This window comes from Vombatus ursinus, unplaced genomic scaffold (assembly GCF_900497805.2).
Source record: "Vombatus ursinus unplaced genomic scaffold, bare-nosed wombat genome assembly UNPS02014832.1, whole genome shotgun sequence".
Classification (NCBI taxonomy): domain Eukaryota; kingdom Metazoa; phylum Chordata; class Mammalia; order Diprotodontia; family Vombatidae; genus Vombatus; species Vombatus ursinus.
The window spans coordinates 35,558,973-35,576,734 of record NW_020954610.1 but is presented as its reverse complement, the minus strand read 5'-3'; the positions used below and the strand labels follow the sequence as shown (position 1 = coordinate 35,576,734).

The 17,762-nt window shown below is 37.6% G+C and overlaps 1 protein-coding gene across 4 annotated transcripts in view; it reads left to right on the top strand.

The window, feature by feature from the left end:
• Positions 1-2,560: 2,560 nt before the first annotated feature.
• Positions 2,561-17,762, top strand: part of DCP2 (decapping mRNA 2) — a 69,581-nt gene continuing 54,379 nt past the window's right edge. For all 4 annotated transcript variants that reach the window (XM_027839292.1, XM_027839293.1, XM_027839291.1 and 1 more), the window contains exons 1-2: positions 2,561-2,876; positions 11,284-11,435. In XM_027839292.1, coding sequence (XP_027695093.1) covers positions 2,824-2,876; positions 11,284-11,435 — 205 coding nt within the window. In that variant the 5' untranslated portion in view covers positions 2,561-2,823. The remainder of the gene's footprint in view (positions 2,877-11,283; positions 11,436-17,762) is intronic.

Here is a 17,762-nt window from a genome sequence, read left to right as displayed (position 1 = left end):
TCTGTGAAAGCTCTTGAAGGTTTCTGCCTGGAGAAAACTGGCCATGTCCTGCCAGCATTATATCAAATTCCTTAGGTTTTTCTTTTTGCCTGGGCCAAAACCAGCCTTTCAACTAGAATGTTATAGTATTTTAAGCCCAGTACACTTTAAGCTAACCTAATGATAACAGGTGTGAATTCAAACTGTTTGTAAAACTTTGCATGTATTTTTAAGTATATGTCTATATTGAGAATTGGAAGCTGAATCTGGAAGTCTTAAAGAAAGGCAAAGAAGGCAGGGGATTGAGAATTGTTTCAGCTCTTTGAGGAAATAGGGGGAAGGAAGCTAGGAATTGTTACTATGTGTCTTTTAGGGGAAAAACATGCATTTATGGATAATAATATTTTTCTTTTAAAGTGCTAAGAGTAGATAGGCCTTTGACAAAGTGAAATAAAAATGTTACTATTAGCAATTATAAATCCGGATTTGATTGGATTTGGTCTGTCCTGAAGGAAATTAGAAGTGGTCTGAGTGTGTTCTCCTATCAGGACAGTTATGGTAATGGTAAATCAGAACCTAATATAAAGGACATTTGCTATTTGGCATTAAGAAATTTATTAGCTGTGTGACTCCAAGCAACTTACCTTATGTCCGTTTATCTCAGTTTACTACTCTGTAAGGGGATAATAGTAGCATCTGCCTTCAAGGTTGCTGTGGAGAATCACAGGATTGGATTGTAAAGTGCTTAACACAGGGCCTAGGACAGAACAAGTGCTATATTGTTAATAGTCTTTATTATTTCTTTAATTAGATGTAATTGCTTCATACTTGATAACTTTATATGGCTTTTTAGATGTCATCAGTATACAATGCCCAGGCTTCTGATGCCTTTCTAAATTGTAAGTCTCAGAGAACTTAAGGATGCAGTGACTGGGAAGATGGTAATTGTTTCTATTTTCTCTGAATTAGTGCATAGTCTTTGTTCAGGAACTATATGACTCATGTGCTTGACAAAGCGTTTGCAAAACTACAACTTGTCAAATGAATTTCAAAGCAGCTTCTTCTTGAATTAACACTTTCATAATCTTTCTGCATGCTTTCCCCAGCCTTTCCAAAGACAATGAGGTCACCTCAGTACATCTGAACTACCAGACAATGTCCCTGTTATCATTTCTCTCCAGGGGTATGCAGGAGGCAGCTTGTACCAGCTCAAAGGAGGTAACTGTTAAATTTTCAATGTGAGCGCTTATACGGGAAATCAGCAAATGCTACAAATCAGGACTTGATTTATTTTATTGATTGTCTACACTTAAGAAAATGATAGAAAAAATGTTAATACTGCAGCTTAAACTTAAAGGTATATTGTGCACACATTTCCCCCCCAAAAAAGCTGGGAATACCCCTGCCTTGTTTGGTTAAGAATTCTTACCCAAAACATAGTTGTTTGTACTTCCTTCTCCTTTAATTTTTGTTTAGCTTGTGCGAGATGGGGAGCTCCTCTTGTCAGTGGTCATTCTCCCCAATGAAGAAATTCTATTTTGCTGCCATTCAATTCCAAGGAAAGGACCCAGTAACTAAAGGCCTTTTGAGCTGCAAGGCTGGACAAGTCCATCTTTGAGTTGCTGTTTGGTCACCTGTGCTCAGGGAAGGAAACGAAAGCAGAAAAGGTAGGATAGGTCCCTAAAGTACAGACTCAGGCCTGTCTAAGCCCATACATGTGTGTAAAAAAAAAAAAAAAATCAGTGGCTTTCTATTGGCTCTAGTGTAAAATCAATGAAGAACCATTTGCTAAGCACTTATGTGCAAAACACTCCGTGTTGTGGGGATACAAAAGAAAGTAAGATAGTCCCTGCTCTAAAATACTGAACTCAAGATGACTTTTAGAGACATGACAAAACTAGTTCCCTCCTTTCTGGATTTACTACTCATTACTTCGCTCGGCACACTCTACCTCTGGTCAAACGGGCCTGTCTGCTCTTCCTCGAACATTCTACTTCTTGTCCCATTTGGCGGCCTTTGTCCTGTGTGTGCTTCCAGGCTGGAATGCGCTCCCTCCACACCTCCACCTCTAGGAATCCCTGGAGCCCTTCAAGGCTCTGCTCAAACTTCACCTCCAGCTTTTCCTGTTTATCGTCCAGCCGTCCCCAGCCCCTTAGCTTGCATTACATTTTGTTGATATTTTGCATCAACATGTGAGTACATGTTGCTTCTGACGACAGAATGTAAACTCTCTGAGGGTCTCCCTTCTCTCTCCCAGGTGCAGAAAGTCCGTAGAAACCCAGACGCCAAGAAGTAGCGAGTGAAAGAAGCGCCCACTGCTAAAACCTAACACACTTTCACGGACTCCCCAGACCTGAGCAGGTTACAGTACGCATGCGCAGTTCAACCCCAGGCTTCTCTCACAGGCGGCGGGAACTTGGCTCTCCAGGATAGTGACTGCTCTTCCTGAGTACCGATTGGAGCTGACGCCTCAACAAACAAAGCTTCTATTGGCTAAATCTTTCGTCTCTCCCATATGCCCGTTTCTCATTGGACTCCGAAGCCTATCGTAGCGATTCCGCCCCCTCCTTTGGTCAAGGCCACTGCAGCAGCTTGGAATCTTCACGTATAGTGGGAACGGAAGTGAAAGGGTTCCGCCCCCCTCCCCATCTCTTCCTTGAGTTTTGGGGCCGTCGTCCGTGTGGCTGGGTGCTGTTGTGTTTCTCAGGGAGCCGCTGTAGCTCGCATTTGTGACTGTGTGACTGTGTTGTGTCTGTGTGTGTGTGCGCGCGCGCGCGTGCGCGTGCATTACCCCTAGTCCCCCGGCGCGGCCGGGATGCTCAGCTCCTGCTGCTGGTGCTCATCATGGAGACAAAACGAGTCGAGATTCCCGGCAGCGTCCTGGACGATCTCTGCAGGTACTCGAAGACTTCGCCCGGTTCCCTATTTCCATTCCCAACGCCACCCCCCCCGTCCCATCTTCCCCCAGACCCTTCGTGCCTGCCCCTCCCACTTTCCTTTCCCTGCTTCCACTATGTCCATTCACTTTGAACCCTCGCGATCCCTCAGCCCTCCTTCTTGCCTTCTGGTCTCCCTTCGGGTTATCTGCTTTCCCCCCTGCCCATCTTCTCTTGTCTGCTTTGAGACTCACCCCTCACCCCTCACCCCCCGACCCAGCTTTTAAAAATTGCATCAATTTACCTCCAGCTTTAGATTCGCTTCCTGTGTGTGTGTGTGTGTGTGTGTGTGTGTATTTCCATCAAAACCACTTTCTTCATATTCCTAGCAACCACATTTCATCGTAAGCCACCCCCGCTTGGCCTTTTTTTTTTTCTTAACACTTTTAAGATAGGATTTTCTCTTTTCCCCATTCTCTTTCCTGTTCGCATTCTACTGGGGGAAATAGGTTCTCGGTTTTCTGTGATCAGTTAAGGGAATTTCAGAGTTGTGAATATGGAAGTGGTGCATATGTAGATGATGGCAACATCAAAGGTATTACCATCTTTGGATTGCCAAGCATAGTTTTAAGTATTTGAAAAGGTGTATTTTTGGAAAGTGAAAATAATCATCAATTTGGAGGTGAAGAAAATAGATTCAGAGAAGGGTTAGGTAATTTTATAATTGTACTGATCAGTTGATTAGAACATACATGAACTCAAAGTTTAGCTAATTTGTTTCAGAAATTAAGTAATAATAGCAGCTAACATTTATATAGCGCTTACTATATACCAAACATTGTGCTAAGCACTTTGCAATTATTATCTCATTAGATCCTCACAACAACCTTGGGAGGTAAGGTGCTATTACATTTACAGATGAAGAAACCAAGGTAAATTGAAATTAACTGACTTGCCAAAGGTCACAAAGCTATTAAGCACCTGAGACAGGAGTTGAACTCAGAACTTCCTGATTAGAGGCTAGTGCTGTATCCACTTTGCCACCTAGCTTCCTAAATCATTTATTCCAGCACCTGGTGTAGTGGATAGAATGGGCGACTGAAGTCAAGAAAACTTACTCATGAGTGCAAATCCAGCCTCAGACACTTACTAGAAGTGTGACCCTGGGCAAGTCACTTAGCCTTGTTTATCTCAGTTCCTGTAAATTGAACTGGAGAAGGAAATGGCAGACCACTCCAGTATCTGCCAAGAAAACCCCAGATGAGGTCATGAAGAGTTGGACCTGACTGAACAACCACCAGCCATCATAAAAATGAATAAAAATTCAAAGTATACAGGTCATTATTTCAAGACTAGAGTTTTAAAAAAATTCTAATTTAATATATTTAATATAATATTAATGTAATAAATATAGCTGCAGGCCCAAAATGTCATCACAATGTGTTAATGAGGTATTAAACTCACTGTAAAAGGTGCTTGCCTTTATGTGTTTATGAGACTCAGCACTTCTCTGATTATCAGTCAAGAAGGGAACAACTTCTAATGACTTTGATTGCAAGCAAATTAGCCATGCCTTTGGGGGTTTAAAATTATTAATCCTGAACAGATTTCAGCAGTTCTATTTTGATAGTTGGAACCATTGCAAGATGGGAGCTTCCGGTAGAGGAGCTTTTTGTTTTTTTCTTCCCCTCCTGGCCTCTTAAGTCTCAATATTGGACCTGTAGTGTTAAGGGGAGCCTGGACCAGTAGGAAACATTGTATCCAGCAGGAGACAAAGATACTACTGTAGAGACAGAAAAAAAGTCACTGCAAAGGATGGAGCAGCTTAAGGGAGCTATCCCTAGCGATAGAGAATTCGGCTATGGAGAGAACTAGACTTTGGGAACCCAGTTGAACAACTTGACCAGCAAAGATGCTAAAGAAGCATATCTATCTTTTCACTTACGGTAAACAGAAAGCTGTTTCTTCATGTAGGTCCATTGGATGCCCATCTTTTTTTTTTTTTTTTAAAGATTCATTTATTTATTTTTAGTTTTCAGTATTCCCTTCCACAAGATTTTGAGTTCCAGATTTTCTCCCCATCTCGTCCCTTTCCCAACCCCAAGGCAGTGTGCATTCTGAATACCCCTTCCTCTAATCTGCCCTCCCTTTTATCTCCCCCCGCCCCCATTCACTTCCTCTTCTCTTTTCCTGTAGGGCAGGATAGATTTCTATACCCCATTGCCTATATATCTTATTTCACAGTAGCATGTGAAAACAATTTTTTAACATTTGTATTTAAAACTTTGGGTTCCAAATTTTCTCCCTTCCTCCCCACCCACCCTCATTGAGAAGGGAAGCAACTTTATACAGGTTATACTTGTGTAGTCATGCAAAAACTTCCATAGTAGTCATGCTGTGGAAAACTAACTACATTTCCCTTCATCCTAACCCTTGCCTCCCCCTCATTTATTCTATTCTCTCTTTTGACCCTGTCCCTCTTCAGAAATGTTTGCTTCTGATTACCCCCTCCCCCAGTCTGTCCTCCCCTCTATGATCCCCTACTTATCTCCTTCCCCCCTGTTTTCCTGTAGGGTAAGATAGCTTTCCATATCCAATTGAGTGTGTATGTTATTCCCTCCTTAAGCCAGATCTCATGAGAATAAGATTCACTCATTCCCTCTCACCTTCCCCCACTTCCCCTCCACTGTAAAAGCCTTTTCTTGTCTGTTTTATGTGAGATAATTTACCCTATTCTACCTCTCCCTTTCTCCTTCTCCTAGTAATCCTCCCTCATCCCTTAATTTTATTCTCTATATGTCACCCATTCATCTTCAACTCACCCTATGCCCTCTATCAATCTATTTATACATATAATTTATTTTTCCCTCCAACTACCCTAATACTGACAAAGGTCTCATGAGTTACAAATATCATCTTTCCATGTAGGAATGTAAACAGTTCAAACTTAATAAGTCCCTTATGATTTCTCTTTCCTGTTTACTTCTTCATGCTTCTCTTGAGTCTTATATTTGAAAGTTGAATTTTCTATTCAGCTCTGGTCTTTTCATCAAGAATGCTTCAAAGTCCTCTATTTCACTGAATGTCCATTTTTTCCCCTGAAGGATTATACTCAGTTTTGCTGGGTAGGTGATTCTTGGCTATAATCCTATCTCCTTTGCCCTCCAGAATACCGTATTCCAACCCTGTAGTCCCTTAACGTAGAAGCTGCTAAACCCTGTGTTATCCTGATTGTGTTTCCACAATACTTGAATTGTTTCTTTCTGGCTGCTTGCCATATTTTTTCCTTGACCTAGGAACTCTGGAATTTGGCTGTAGTATTCCTAGGAGTTTTTCTTTGGGGATCTCTTACAGGAGGTGATTGGTAGATTCTTTCAGTTTCTGTTTTACCCTCTGGTTCTAGAATATCAGGGCAGTTTTCCTTGATAATTTCTTGAAAGATGACCTGTAGGTTCTTTTTTTGATCATGGCTTTTAGATAGTCCAATAATTTTTAAATTATCTTTCCTAGATCTATTTTCCAGGTCAGTTATTTTTTCAGTGAGATACTTCACATTGTGTTCTATTTTTCATTCTTTTGGTTTTGTTTTATAATGTCTTGATTTCTCATAAAGTCACTAGCTTCCAATTGCTCCATTCTAATTTTTAAGGAAGTATTTTCTTCAGTGAGTTTTTGGACTTCCTTCTCCATTTGGCCAATTCTGCTTTTGAAGGCATTCTTCTCCCCATTGGCTTTTTGGGCCTCTTTTGCCATTTGGGTTAGGCTATTTTTTAAAGTGTTATTTTCTTGTATTTTTTGGGGTCTCCTTTAGCAAGCTATTGACTAGCTTTGCATGATTTTCTTGCATCACTCTCATTTCTCTTCCCAGTTTTTCCTCTACTTCTCTTATTTGCTTCTCAAACTCCTTTTTGAGCTCCTCCATGGCCTGGGGCTGATTCATATTTTTCTTGGAGGCTTTGGATGTAGGAGCTTTGACTTTGTTGTCTCCTTCTGGTTGTATGTTTTGATCTTCTTTGTCACCAAAGAAAGATTCTATGGTCTGACTTTTTTGTGCACAGTTTGCTTATGATCCTAGCCAATTACTTGAGTTTTAAACTCTTTGTTAAGGTAGGGGTCTGCTACCAGTGTTACTCCTTTCCTGGCCTGTACTCTGGTCTGTGAGTGGCCACAAGCACTCTTTTCTGCCATGGAACTGTGAGGAGGATTTCCTCTTTACCACTACTATAAGATCCACCACACTAGTGTTCCTCCTCACCCCAGGACAGCCACCTAGAACTGTGACCCAGATCCAAGCATGGGCAAAGCAAGACAGTCCTGCACCAGCAGAGATCCCTGCAATCCCCCTCTGATCAGCCACTTGATTCCCTCTCAGTGTGTGGGCCAGAAGGTCTGGAAGTAGCCACCACCCCAGGACTGGGCCCGGACTGGGGCTGGGACTGGGCTTCTCTCTCACTGAGGTCACAGACTTTTCCTACTGACCTTCTAAGTTGTCTTAGGCGTTTGTGCTTGAGAAGTCTGGAAACCACCACAGCTGCCCTTAATTCAGTCCCCGGAGGCCTGTTCCAAGTTAGCTGATGCCTGGTTTTTGCCTGCACAGCCCACTCTGAACTGCATTCTTCTCCCAGCCGGATGTGATAGACCTTTCTAATCAACCATCCAGGTTGTCATGGGCTGGAAATTTGTTTCACTCTGTCTTTTTGTGGGTTCTGCTGCTCTAGAATTTGTTTAGAGCTATTTTTTACAGGTATTTGGAGGGGTTTAGGGGAGAGCTCAAGCAAGTCACTGCTTTTACTCTGCTGTCTTGGCAGAGTAAAGACCTTTTTAAAGACCTCTTTATGCCTCAGTTTCCTCATCTATAAAATGAAAGAGTTGGACTTGATGTTCCTACCTTCTCAAAAAATCTATGATCAGTGATATGATGCTTTTTTTTTAAATTAGCATTTTATTTCTTTTATGCCTTTGGCTACCTAAGCCTGAAATATTTAAAACTTGAAGGGGAGTTAGTTGTTTGTTGTTGTCTTACTGTTTGTGAAACCATGGACCATAGCACACCGATATTGTCCAGGGGGTTTTTCTGGCAAAGATACTGGAGTAGTTTGCCATTTTCTTCTTCAGTGGATTAAGGCAAACAGGTTAAGTCACTTGCCCGGGGTCACATAGCTACTTAATAGTTGGCACCTGGAACCTGTTACTATTACTTATGATTACTTCAAAACTTGAACTTAAAAAAAAATTACCATTAAAGAATATACCATTCAAAGTATACAGGTCATTATTTCTGATCACGATAGTCTTACCATAAAAAAATATACCATTAATTTGTAAAAGATGCAGAATATATATGTCTGTGTCTTGATTATATTTTTAAGTTGCTTGATTACATTTTTAAATTGCTAAATTAAGATTTTTAGTTTAAGACTGGTTATACATATTCCATTTCAATATATTTGTACTGCTAAAATATTGTTCATGATATATTTTAAAATGAAATAAAATATGTGATTGTTTTTTGTAGCAATTCAGTCTGTCGCTAATTCGGGCTAGATGTCCCTTCTTGTTCCCTTTTATACTCCCATTAGCTTTGGAGTTAGATAGCTTTTATTTTGTTTTATTGCAGACTTATATCTTGCCTACCCTACTCCCTCCCATACTTACTAGGTTTTTCAGAAATGGTCAACTTCTTGAGTAGGGGAAAAAAATCATGGTAAGTTTTGGTTGAAAAGGTTCACCATAATTGCAGTTTGAATAAACTTTAAGATTTTGGTCTAAGTGTCAGGAGCAGTGGATAGGAAAGAATAGTTGAACTCATGTTTTACAAATAAAGATGAAGTACCTTATATTTTTAAAAAACGTGTTCTGAGTTTGACAATATGTGGCTTCTTCCACACCTGTGGTTCAGCAAGGAGGGCTCTTTTTAAAACTCACCATGGCCAGAACAGAATTCATTATACATCTCCTCAAACTCACCCTGCTTGCATATTTATTGTTGTTGAGGGTACCACATGATTCCTGTCATTCATGTTTGCAGGCTCACTTTCATCTTTGACTCCACTCTCTCACCCTGCATATTTAAACAGTTACCAAATCTTGTTTCTTTATCCACAACCCCTCTCATATGCCCTTTTCTTTACACTCCTGGCCAACATCCTACTTCAGACCCTCATCACCTTTCACCTGGACTATTACTATAGCCTGCAATGAGTCTCCTGCCTTAAGAATTTCTCCTGTCCAATTCATTCTTCCCACAGTTGCCAAAGTGATTTTTCCCAAAGTGAAAATCTTGACTATCTCACTTACATATTCAATGATCTCTTGTGGCTCTTTAAGATCAAATATAAATTCCCCTGTGGTTCTTTGCGGCCTTTGCCATCCTACTTTTCTAGCTTTCTCGTGCATTTCTATATTCCATGGTCCAGTTATACCAGTCTGATTTCTCTTCCTCCTGTATGACACTCCATATCCCACCTTTGTACTGGAATGCTTGTAATATTCTTCTTCCTCAACTTCACTTCTCAGAATCTTCCTTCAGGTCTCAACTCCTAAGGCTTCTGCATGGAGCGTTTCCTAGTTCCCATCTTTGCTTCTCAGAATCTTCCTTCAGCTTGAGGGCTGCTAATGCCTTCCCTTCTCAACTTACCTTGTATTAGCTTTATTTGTGTTTTATATTTGCACACCTGTATCAACTGTGACTTGACAAATCATTAAATGCCTCAGTGCTGATCTGCATTGGTAGAATCCTCCATCTGGAGATTTGAAGTCCAGTCTCTCTCCTTATGTGTACATATACATACAAAGACAAAAGTAAAATAGTCCCTGTCTTCAAGGAACTTAAGCTCTGGGGTGTGTGTGTGTGTATGTATGTATGTGTATGTGTGTGTGTGTGTGTGTACACACATACAGGGCAGGGACTGTTTCACTTTTGACTTTGTATTCCCTAGAATGGCACATATTGTTCAGTCATTTTTCAGTTGTGTCCAGCTCTTCGTGACCCCACTTGGGTTTTTCTTGGCAAAGATACTGGAGTACTTTGCTATTTCCTTCTCCAGCTTATTTCACAGAAGAGGAAACTGAGGCAAACAGGGTTAAGTGATATGCAGTTAGTAAATGTCTGAGGCCAGATTTGAACTCAGGAAGATGAATCTTCCTGATGCCTGATCTGGCAGTTAATAAATACATGCTTGCTAATTTGATCACCAGTCCTCTGTAGTCAAAATTGGTCATTGCATTAATCTGAATACTTATAGCTCTATTTAAAAAAAAAGTTTATTAACTGAAAAAGTTAATAAGAAAACATGAAAAGAATATTAGCAACAATCAAAATTGGATGCTAAAATTTTTTTTTTACATTGTTGTGGCTAGTGTATATATTTTTCTTTTGGTTTTGCTTACTTCATTCTGCATGAGTTCATATAAGTCTTACTAGGTTTCTCTGAATTCTTATCTCTCATTTAGAAACAGTATAATAATACTGCATGGCAATTATATGCCATAATTTGTTCAGCTATTTCTCAATTAATTCATTTCCAGTTTTTGTTTGTTTTTTTCTACCGTAAAAAAATACTACTATAAATATTTTTATATAGTTCCTTTCCCCCTGTTTTTTGTCCTGTTTGAGGCATATGCCTGATAGGAGTTCAGTGGTTCAAAGGCTATAAACAATTCTGCCACTTTTCTAATATGAATCCAAATTGTTTTCTCTAACAGAACCAGTTCGTGTCTCCACCAGTAACACATTAATGTGCTTGTCTTCTGATGTTGACAGTGTCTGTCTTTTACTACCTTTTGTCAGTTTTCTAGATTTGAGGTGAAACCTTAGAGTTTGTGCCACTTATTAATAAGAGAGTGCTTGCTAAATATTTTTCTTTTAATATCGTATATGCCGTAGTAGTCATATTTTGGTCGAGTCACAAGCTTATTTATATTGTAATAGGTTCTGCAGTTAATTTTATGATGTTATTTCTGTCTGTAAATGTGAACTTGCTTTGTATTCTTGGAAATGTAGCTGTGCAGGTGGATCTAACAGTATTTGTTTTAATATTGTTTGGACTATTTTAGAAACAAAAGTTATTTTGGATTTTTTTTGCCAGCATTGCTTTCTTTTTATAATAATTTGTAATTGTTTGATTTTTTTTTAAAATGAGCTCTTACCTTTCTATCTGAATTTGTGCACCGTGATGTAATGATATGGTAAATGTAGCACCTTCTTTTTGTGGCTATCTCTTCCCAGACAGTATGATACTATCATTTCCTGAGAAGTAGAGCGTTCTTTTATAATAAAGATTGCTTTTGTGCCAGTAAGTCTTTGGTTAACCCTTCCATTTCTGTCAGCCTTGTTGGTCCCATTTCTAGACTGATGAATGCATTTCTTTTATCTCTATAGCTCATTGTGAATGTAATTTTTGCCTTATTTTTCATTTTTTTTTGGCAGCCGATTTATTTTGCATATTCCCAGTGAGGAAAGAGACAATGCCATCCGAGTGTGCTTTCAGATTGAACTTGCCCATTGGTTTTACTTGGATTTCTACATGCAGAACACACCAGGATTACCTCAGTGTGGGATAAGAGACTTTGCTAAAGCTGATATCCTTTTTTATTAGTGTAATTATCGTTTTTTATTCTTGTTAGTAAAATGTTGTTGCACTAAAAAGTTTTCTTCCTCGTCTTGTTTTTGAGGGTTGTAACCTACCTAAAACATATAGCTTTTCTTTAAGAGAAAAAGAAAAAACATTGAGTCTTCAAACATATATAGTAAGCTAAAGTTTTGAAGTTCTTTTGAAAACTTTACCTGAGACTTGAAATTAAATTTTTTTTTCCTTTTCTTAGAACAGTTAAAGTTGGCTTATGAACTAATCTACCTTTGCCTGTTTTTTCCTGTTGCCTTGGAAGATTCCCTTATCCAGACATTCCCTGTTTCAGTGAAATCACAGGTTCATTCCCTGTCCACATTCCTGTTATTGCTGTATTTTACAATGTTTACTTTAATCAGATTGGCATCTTTAGTCAGACCAAGAAATCATCAGAAATACTTTTTCATTTGAATCAAAGTCAAGTCAGGAAAGACTGTTGAGTAGTGTAATGCCCAACAATGCAAGGTACTCTGTGCTGGGTGCTACATAATGTAAAAATAATTCTTGAAATTTGGTCCCTGCTCTCAAGCAATTTATAATAGCTGTGGAGATTAGATATAAACACATATTTTAAATAGTATAAGATTTAAATAGTTCAAGACAAAATAGAGGAACAGTCTCAAGATACAGCATATGATTAATTGCTGAAATGTACTATACAAATTCAGATAAGAAAATTTTACTTTAAGTTGTGGTGGACAGGGTAAACTTTATGGAAGAGACGAGATTTGAGCTGAGGCTCAAATGATAGGTATCCATTAGTTTAGTAGAAAGAAGAAAGAGCGTTCTAGAAGGAATACTTGAGCAAAAGGTTAGAAGTGTGAAGGTTCAAGCTATGTTTGGGTGCATGGTATGAACTATCTATTTGGAGGCAAAGTGGAGTATAGTATGGAATGTGAAGCTGGAAAGCTAGATTGAAATCTGTTTGTAGTTGTTCCTGAATACTAGACTAAAGAGTTTGAACTTTATTTACTATGGAACAGAGAGGGAGTCATTTAAGGTTTCTGGCAGGAGAGTGACATGATCAGTCAATTAAACAAGCATTTATTAAATGCCTGTTATATGCCAGACACTGTGTTCAGCACTGGGAATACAAATACAAAGAGTTTATGAGCAAATCATTATTTTAGAAAAATTCCTCTGTTGGCAATGTGCCACTTAGATTGGAGCAGGAAAACCAGGTGGAAGTAAGAGTCATTAAGTAAGAGTTTTTAGTTACTAGCAAGAGTTATTAGCCCTCATTCTCTTTTATAGTCATAGTCCCAGAAAAATATTGGGGTCATTTAATGGCCCTGAAGCCGATTTTTCTCAGGCAGAGAAAATCCCAGTCTTCTCATAGGGTTGGTTCTTTAAGCACTTAGTTTAATTTAAAAAATTTTTGGATGAATTTTATTTTGACAAAGTCTTCTCCCTTTTCTTCCTCCCCCATGTGGTCTTCAAAAACTGGTTAACATTGGTTAATATTTGTTAGCAAAAAGGAGGGTAGTATTAACTCTGCAGGTTCATATTTAACTAGAGTTTTGTTGCTTCACAATTTGACATTGTTCACATTGTTACACTCATGGGTATTGTTCTTTTGGCCCAGTATTTTTCACTCTGTCATTTGATATAAATGTAGGCATATAAATATGCCTAGATATAAATCCTTGTAATATTTCACTTATTACTACCTGTATTTTGGAATGTCCTAGGACCTAGGATGTTCTGTTGGTGGTCAATTACTATTAACCTGACATTCCTTGGTGGTTTATAGTGTGTGTGTGAGATGGATTTAAGGGAGATTATTTTAAAAAAAGTATTTCATTAGACTTCTTAATGGGAAGGCAAGAGAGGACTCAAAGATCCACAGGATTATACATTTAGAGCATGAAGAGACTTTAGAGTTCATTTAAGACTGAGTGGGAGAAAATATTGCTACCCTTAAGGGAAATAGAAAAATTCAGTGGGAGAGCTTGTTGGGAAGGGGAAGAGATGGGTTATAGACGTGTTGAGTTTGAGATGAAAGAAAATACAAGTAGAATCTAGTTGGAAATGTTGGAAATTTCTCTTGGGAGAAATGGAAGGACTGGAAATACGACTATGGAAATTAGCTACCTAGACATGATAGTTGAAGTCTTGGGAATGGGTGGAATCTCTTGAGAGAAGATGCTTAAAGATTTTATTGGCGAAAAAGCTTGCAGAGAGCTGAAGATACTGTCACAAATCATAAATAAATCTCTTTAATATTGCTAATTGCCCAAATGAACTCATCTGTTTTGGGAATGTCCCCTTAGGAATGAGAGGTCTATATAAGTTAACATGTAGAATTCATATAATATTCTGTATACTTAATAGTTGGGTAATGTTTTACCACTTACAAAGTGCTTTCACATATATTCTCTGATTCTCACAATAATCCTATGAAAGAAGCAGGACTTAATCCCATTTTTTATATACGAAGGAACCAGAGTTGATGTACTTTGCCCAAGGAAACTCATTGTATATTAGAACTAATGTTTTCTGATTCCTAGTTAGTCCTTTCTCTACAACCATGAAATTTCACAGACTCATTCTGTCTTTTTTTTTAATTAATTAATTTATTTTTAGTTTTCAACATTCACTTCCGCAAGATTGAGTTTCAAATTTTCTCCCCATCTCGTCCCTCCTCCCACCCCAAGATGGCATGCATTCTGAATACCCCTTCCCCTAATCTTCCATCCCTTCTATCTTTCCCCCGCTTCTCTTATCTCCTTCCCCTTCAATTTTCCTGTAAGGGCAGGATAGATTTCTATAGCCCATTTCCTGTATATCTTATTTCCCAGTTGTATGTGAAAATAATTTTTTTTTAACTTTTGTTTTTAAAATTTTGGGTTCCAAATTTTCTCCCTTCCTCCCTCCTCACCCATCCTCATTGAGAAGGCAAGCAACTTGATACAGGTTATACATGTGTAGTCATGCAAAACACTTCCATAGTAGTCATGTTGTGAAAAACTAAGTATATTTCCCTTCATCCTATCCTGCCCCCCCATTTATTCTATTCCTCTTTTGACCCTGTCCCTCCTTAGAAGTGTTTCCTTCTTATTACCCCCTCCCCCATCTGCCCTCCCCTCTATCATCCTCCTGCTGTCTTGTCCCCTTTCCCCCCTATTTTCTGTAGGGTAAGATAGATTTTCATACCCAATTGAGTGTGTATGTTATTCTCTTCTCAAGCCAAATCTGATGAGAATAAGATTCACTCATTCCCTCTCACCTTCCCTTGTTTCCCCTCCACTGTAAAAGCCTTTTCTTGTCTATTTTATGTGGACTCATTCAATCTTACCTGATACTTGTCTTACCTGATATCCTGAAAGTATCATGTCTTATTTTGTAGTGGAAAATATTATAAATTAGAATTGAAATGAAGAAAAAAATTTTCTTGTGATACTTGTCCCTCTCTAATTTTTGGTCTGTAAAGGAATACAGTATTACATTAAACTAAGTGAATGAATCTTTCATTCTGTTCAGTTTTGTTTTTAAATTATAATGTTATAATGTTAGGTACGTTAAAATCAATTTTTGACATTAACTCATTAGAAGTCAGTAATATCTGGGCCAGCATGGCAGAACTATTTGGACTATTTTAGAGTTGGTGAAAAATTTGCAATGGATTAGGCTGAACTTAACTTTTGCAAACTTAAAAAAAAAAAAAGGAATTGCTAAGCCATTAGTAATTATTCCCTTGTAAACTTTACACTTATTTATGCAGATTGTTTTCTAACACTTTACAGTTTAGCATCTCACCTCCATGAGATTTCTTTGACTAGCCAAATCTTCACATTCTCTGAATTCCTAGAGCCCTGTACCAAACAGCCTTAACTTTGCATTTAATTGTATGCTTCCTTATAAAGTTTTTAATTGCTAAATGTATGAAAGTATGCTTTGTTACCCAACTAGTTTATCAATTAATCATCAAATATTTATTAAGTACCTGATATGTACCAAGCATTGTGTGTAGCTACTTATCTTCTCTCAGTTTCTTCATCAGTAAAATAATCAGGTTGGACTAGATGACTTCAGAGATCCCTTCCAATTCTAAATTTATGAACTTTGTGGACAGGACCTGGTTCTTTTATCCTTTTCGTATTCTTACAGTATTCTTCCCACAATACTGGACCATATGGGTGTTAGGTAAACATTTGAATGAATATACTGATTATGAGTCATTTTTATATCTTTGTGAAAACAGATCTAATCAAACTACTCCTTTGGCAATATTTTGCTTTAGATAAATACCATTTCATTTCTTGAAGTGGTTCTATAATCCCCCCCTTTTTTTTTTAAAATACGACTGCTGTTTATTTGTTTTTTGTTTTTTTTGGTTTTTTTTTTTGCTTTTTTGATGAGGCAATTGGGGTTAAGTGACTTGCCCAGGGTCACACAGCTAGTAAGTGTCAAGTGTTTGGTCTGAGGCTGGATTTGAACTCAGGTCCTCCTGACTTCAGGGCGGGTGCTGTATCCACTGCACCACCTAGCTGCCCCGAATCCCCTCCTTTTTTAAACTAATTTATTAAGTCCACTTTCCCCAACTGCTCCAAAAATCATGGGGTTTTATTGTAGTCACTTTTTCATCTTATTTAATACATGTTTAAAATAGGTTATATTTCCTCTCTTCTTTAACCAAGTACTTAAATTAAATTTCTTTAGAGTCTACTGTGGCAAATGATTTACTACTGATTTCGTTATTCATGATAGGAAATAGGTTCTCTGGTTATAAATTTCTTATTTATATACTTGTTTCATTTTAACATTTAAAATGTTGTAACTTTAAAAATATTGCTGATATCTTCCAAATGACTGTAACAAGTTTTCTCTGATCTCAACTGAAGGTAGTTGAATAAGTGTAATACTGGGGCAATTAGGTGGTGCAGTGGATAAAGTACACAACTTGGAGTCAGGAAGACTCATCTTTATGAGTTCAAATATGGCTTCAGACACTTATTAGCTGTGTGACTCTAGGCAAGTTGTTTAACCTGGTTTGTCTCAGTTTCCTCATCTGTAAAACGAGTTGAAGAATGCAATGGCAAACCACTCTTGTATGTTTGCCGAGAAAATCCCTAAATGGAGTCATAAAGAGTTGGACCCAACTGAAACTACTGAACAACAACAGCAACAAATAATAATACTTTTTTTCATTTAACCAGCATCTTTTTGAACAGTCATACAGCCAAGTAAGCACAGGCCTCAGGACCTGAAAGAAATTTTGTTGATACTTAAAGAAATGAGGCATACAAGCAAGTAAGAATTTTAATAATTAGAGAGTAGTACTTTTTTTCCTTCAAATTCTCACTGCCACCAGCTACATTTTTGCTGTTATATTGTTAGGCATGGATTAAACAAAAGTTCAGTGTGGCTGAGTTTTTTTAAAAAATTTTTTTCTTCAAGGGTATTAGAGGCTGCCTTTAATTGAACAGTCAACTCAATTATTTGCAGTAATGTTGGTATATAAAGTTATATAAAGAGTAATTTCTAAACAATTTCACTCAAACTGTTTAACATCTTCACTCATAAATTGGGGGGGTGTATGTTTATATGTATGTGTACGTATATATGTATATATACGTACACATATATAAATGCGTAGTTAGAAACATACACATATGTACACACATATATGTATACATACATTTTAAATTGGTGATTAACAAGGAGAAAAATGAGAAGATAATAAAAATTATGGCTTCTTTTGTTATCCCATCCTTTGATTGTCCAGAATCGAAGGAACAGTGACTTAGGATCAGAGAGGCAAAGAATTTAAACAATTACGAGTTGGTTAGGTTTAAGTTCCAGTTTCTTTTTATCAATTACATTATGGTTATTTTACCATCCAAATTTCATACTTTTCCTCATAATGAGAACAGATAATATTAATATTGATATCATTCTTATGTTTTACTTCTACGTACATAATTTCCTTTGCTCTTCTTTGGGCTTTCTACAAGCTAGTCTACTGATACTAAGTTCCTGGTATTTGTATTAGAAAGTCAGTGGATACTCTTAACTACCTGGTACATATGTATACTAAAATATCATAGAGAAAATAATTACTCAGGCAAACCTGTTTGGAAGTAATTTTTCTTCTTTTTAAGGTTTAATTATTTATTTTTAAACATTGTTGTATATAATTTGATTTATCAAATTTTGACTCGTACTATTCTCATTTACCAGTATCATAGAGTGATGCATCTGATGTAATGAATATTGATAGCTAGTGTTGTAGGTTGTATTTATTTTTATTAAGTTGTTTTCTGCCACCTGATTTCTC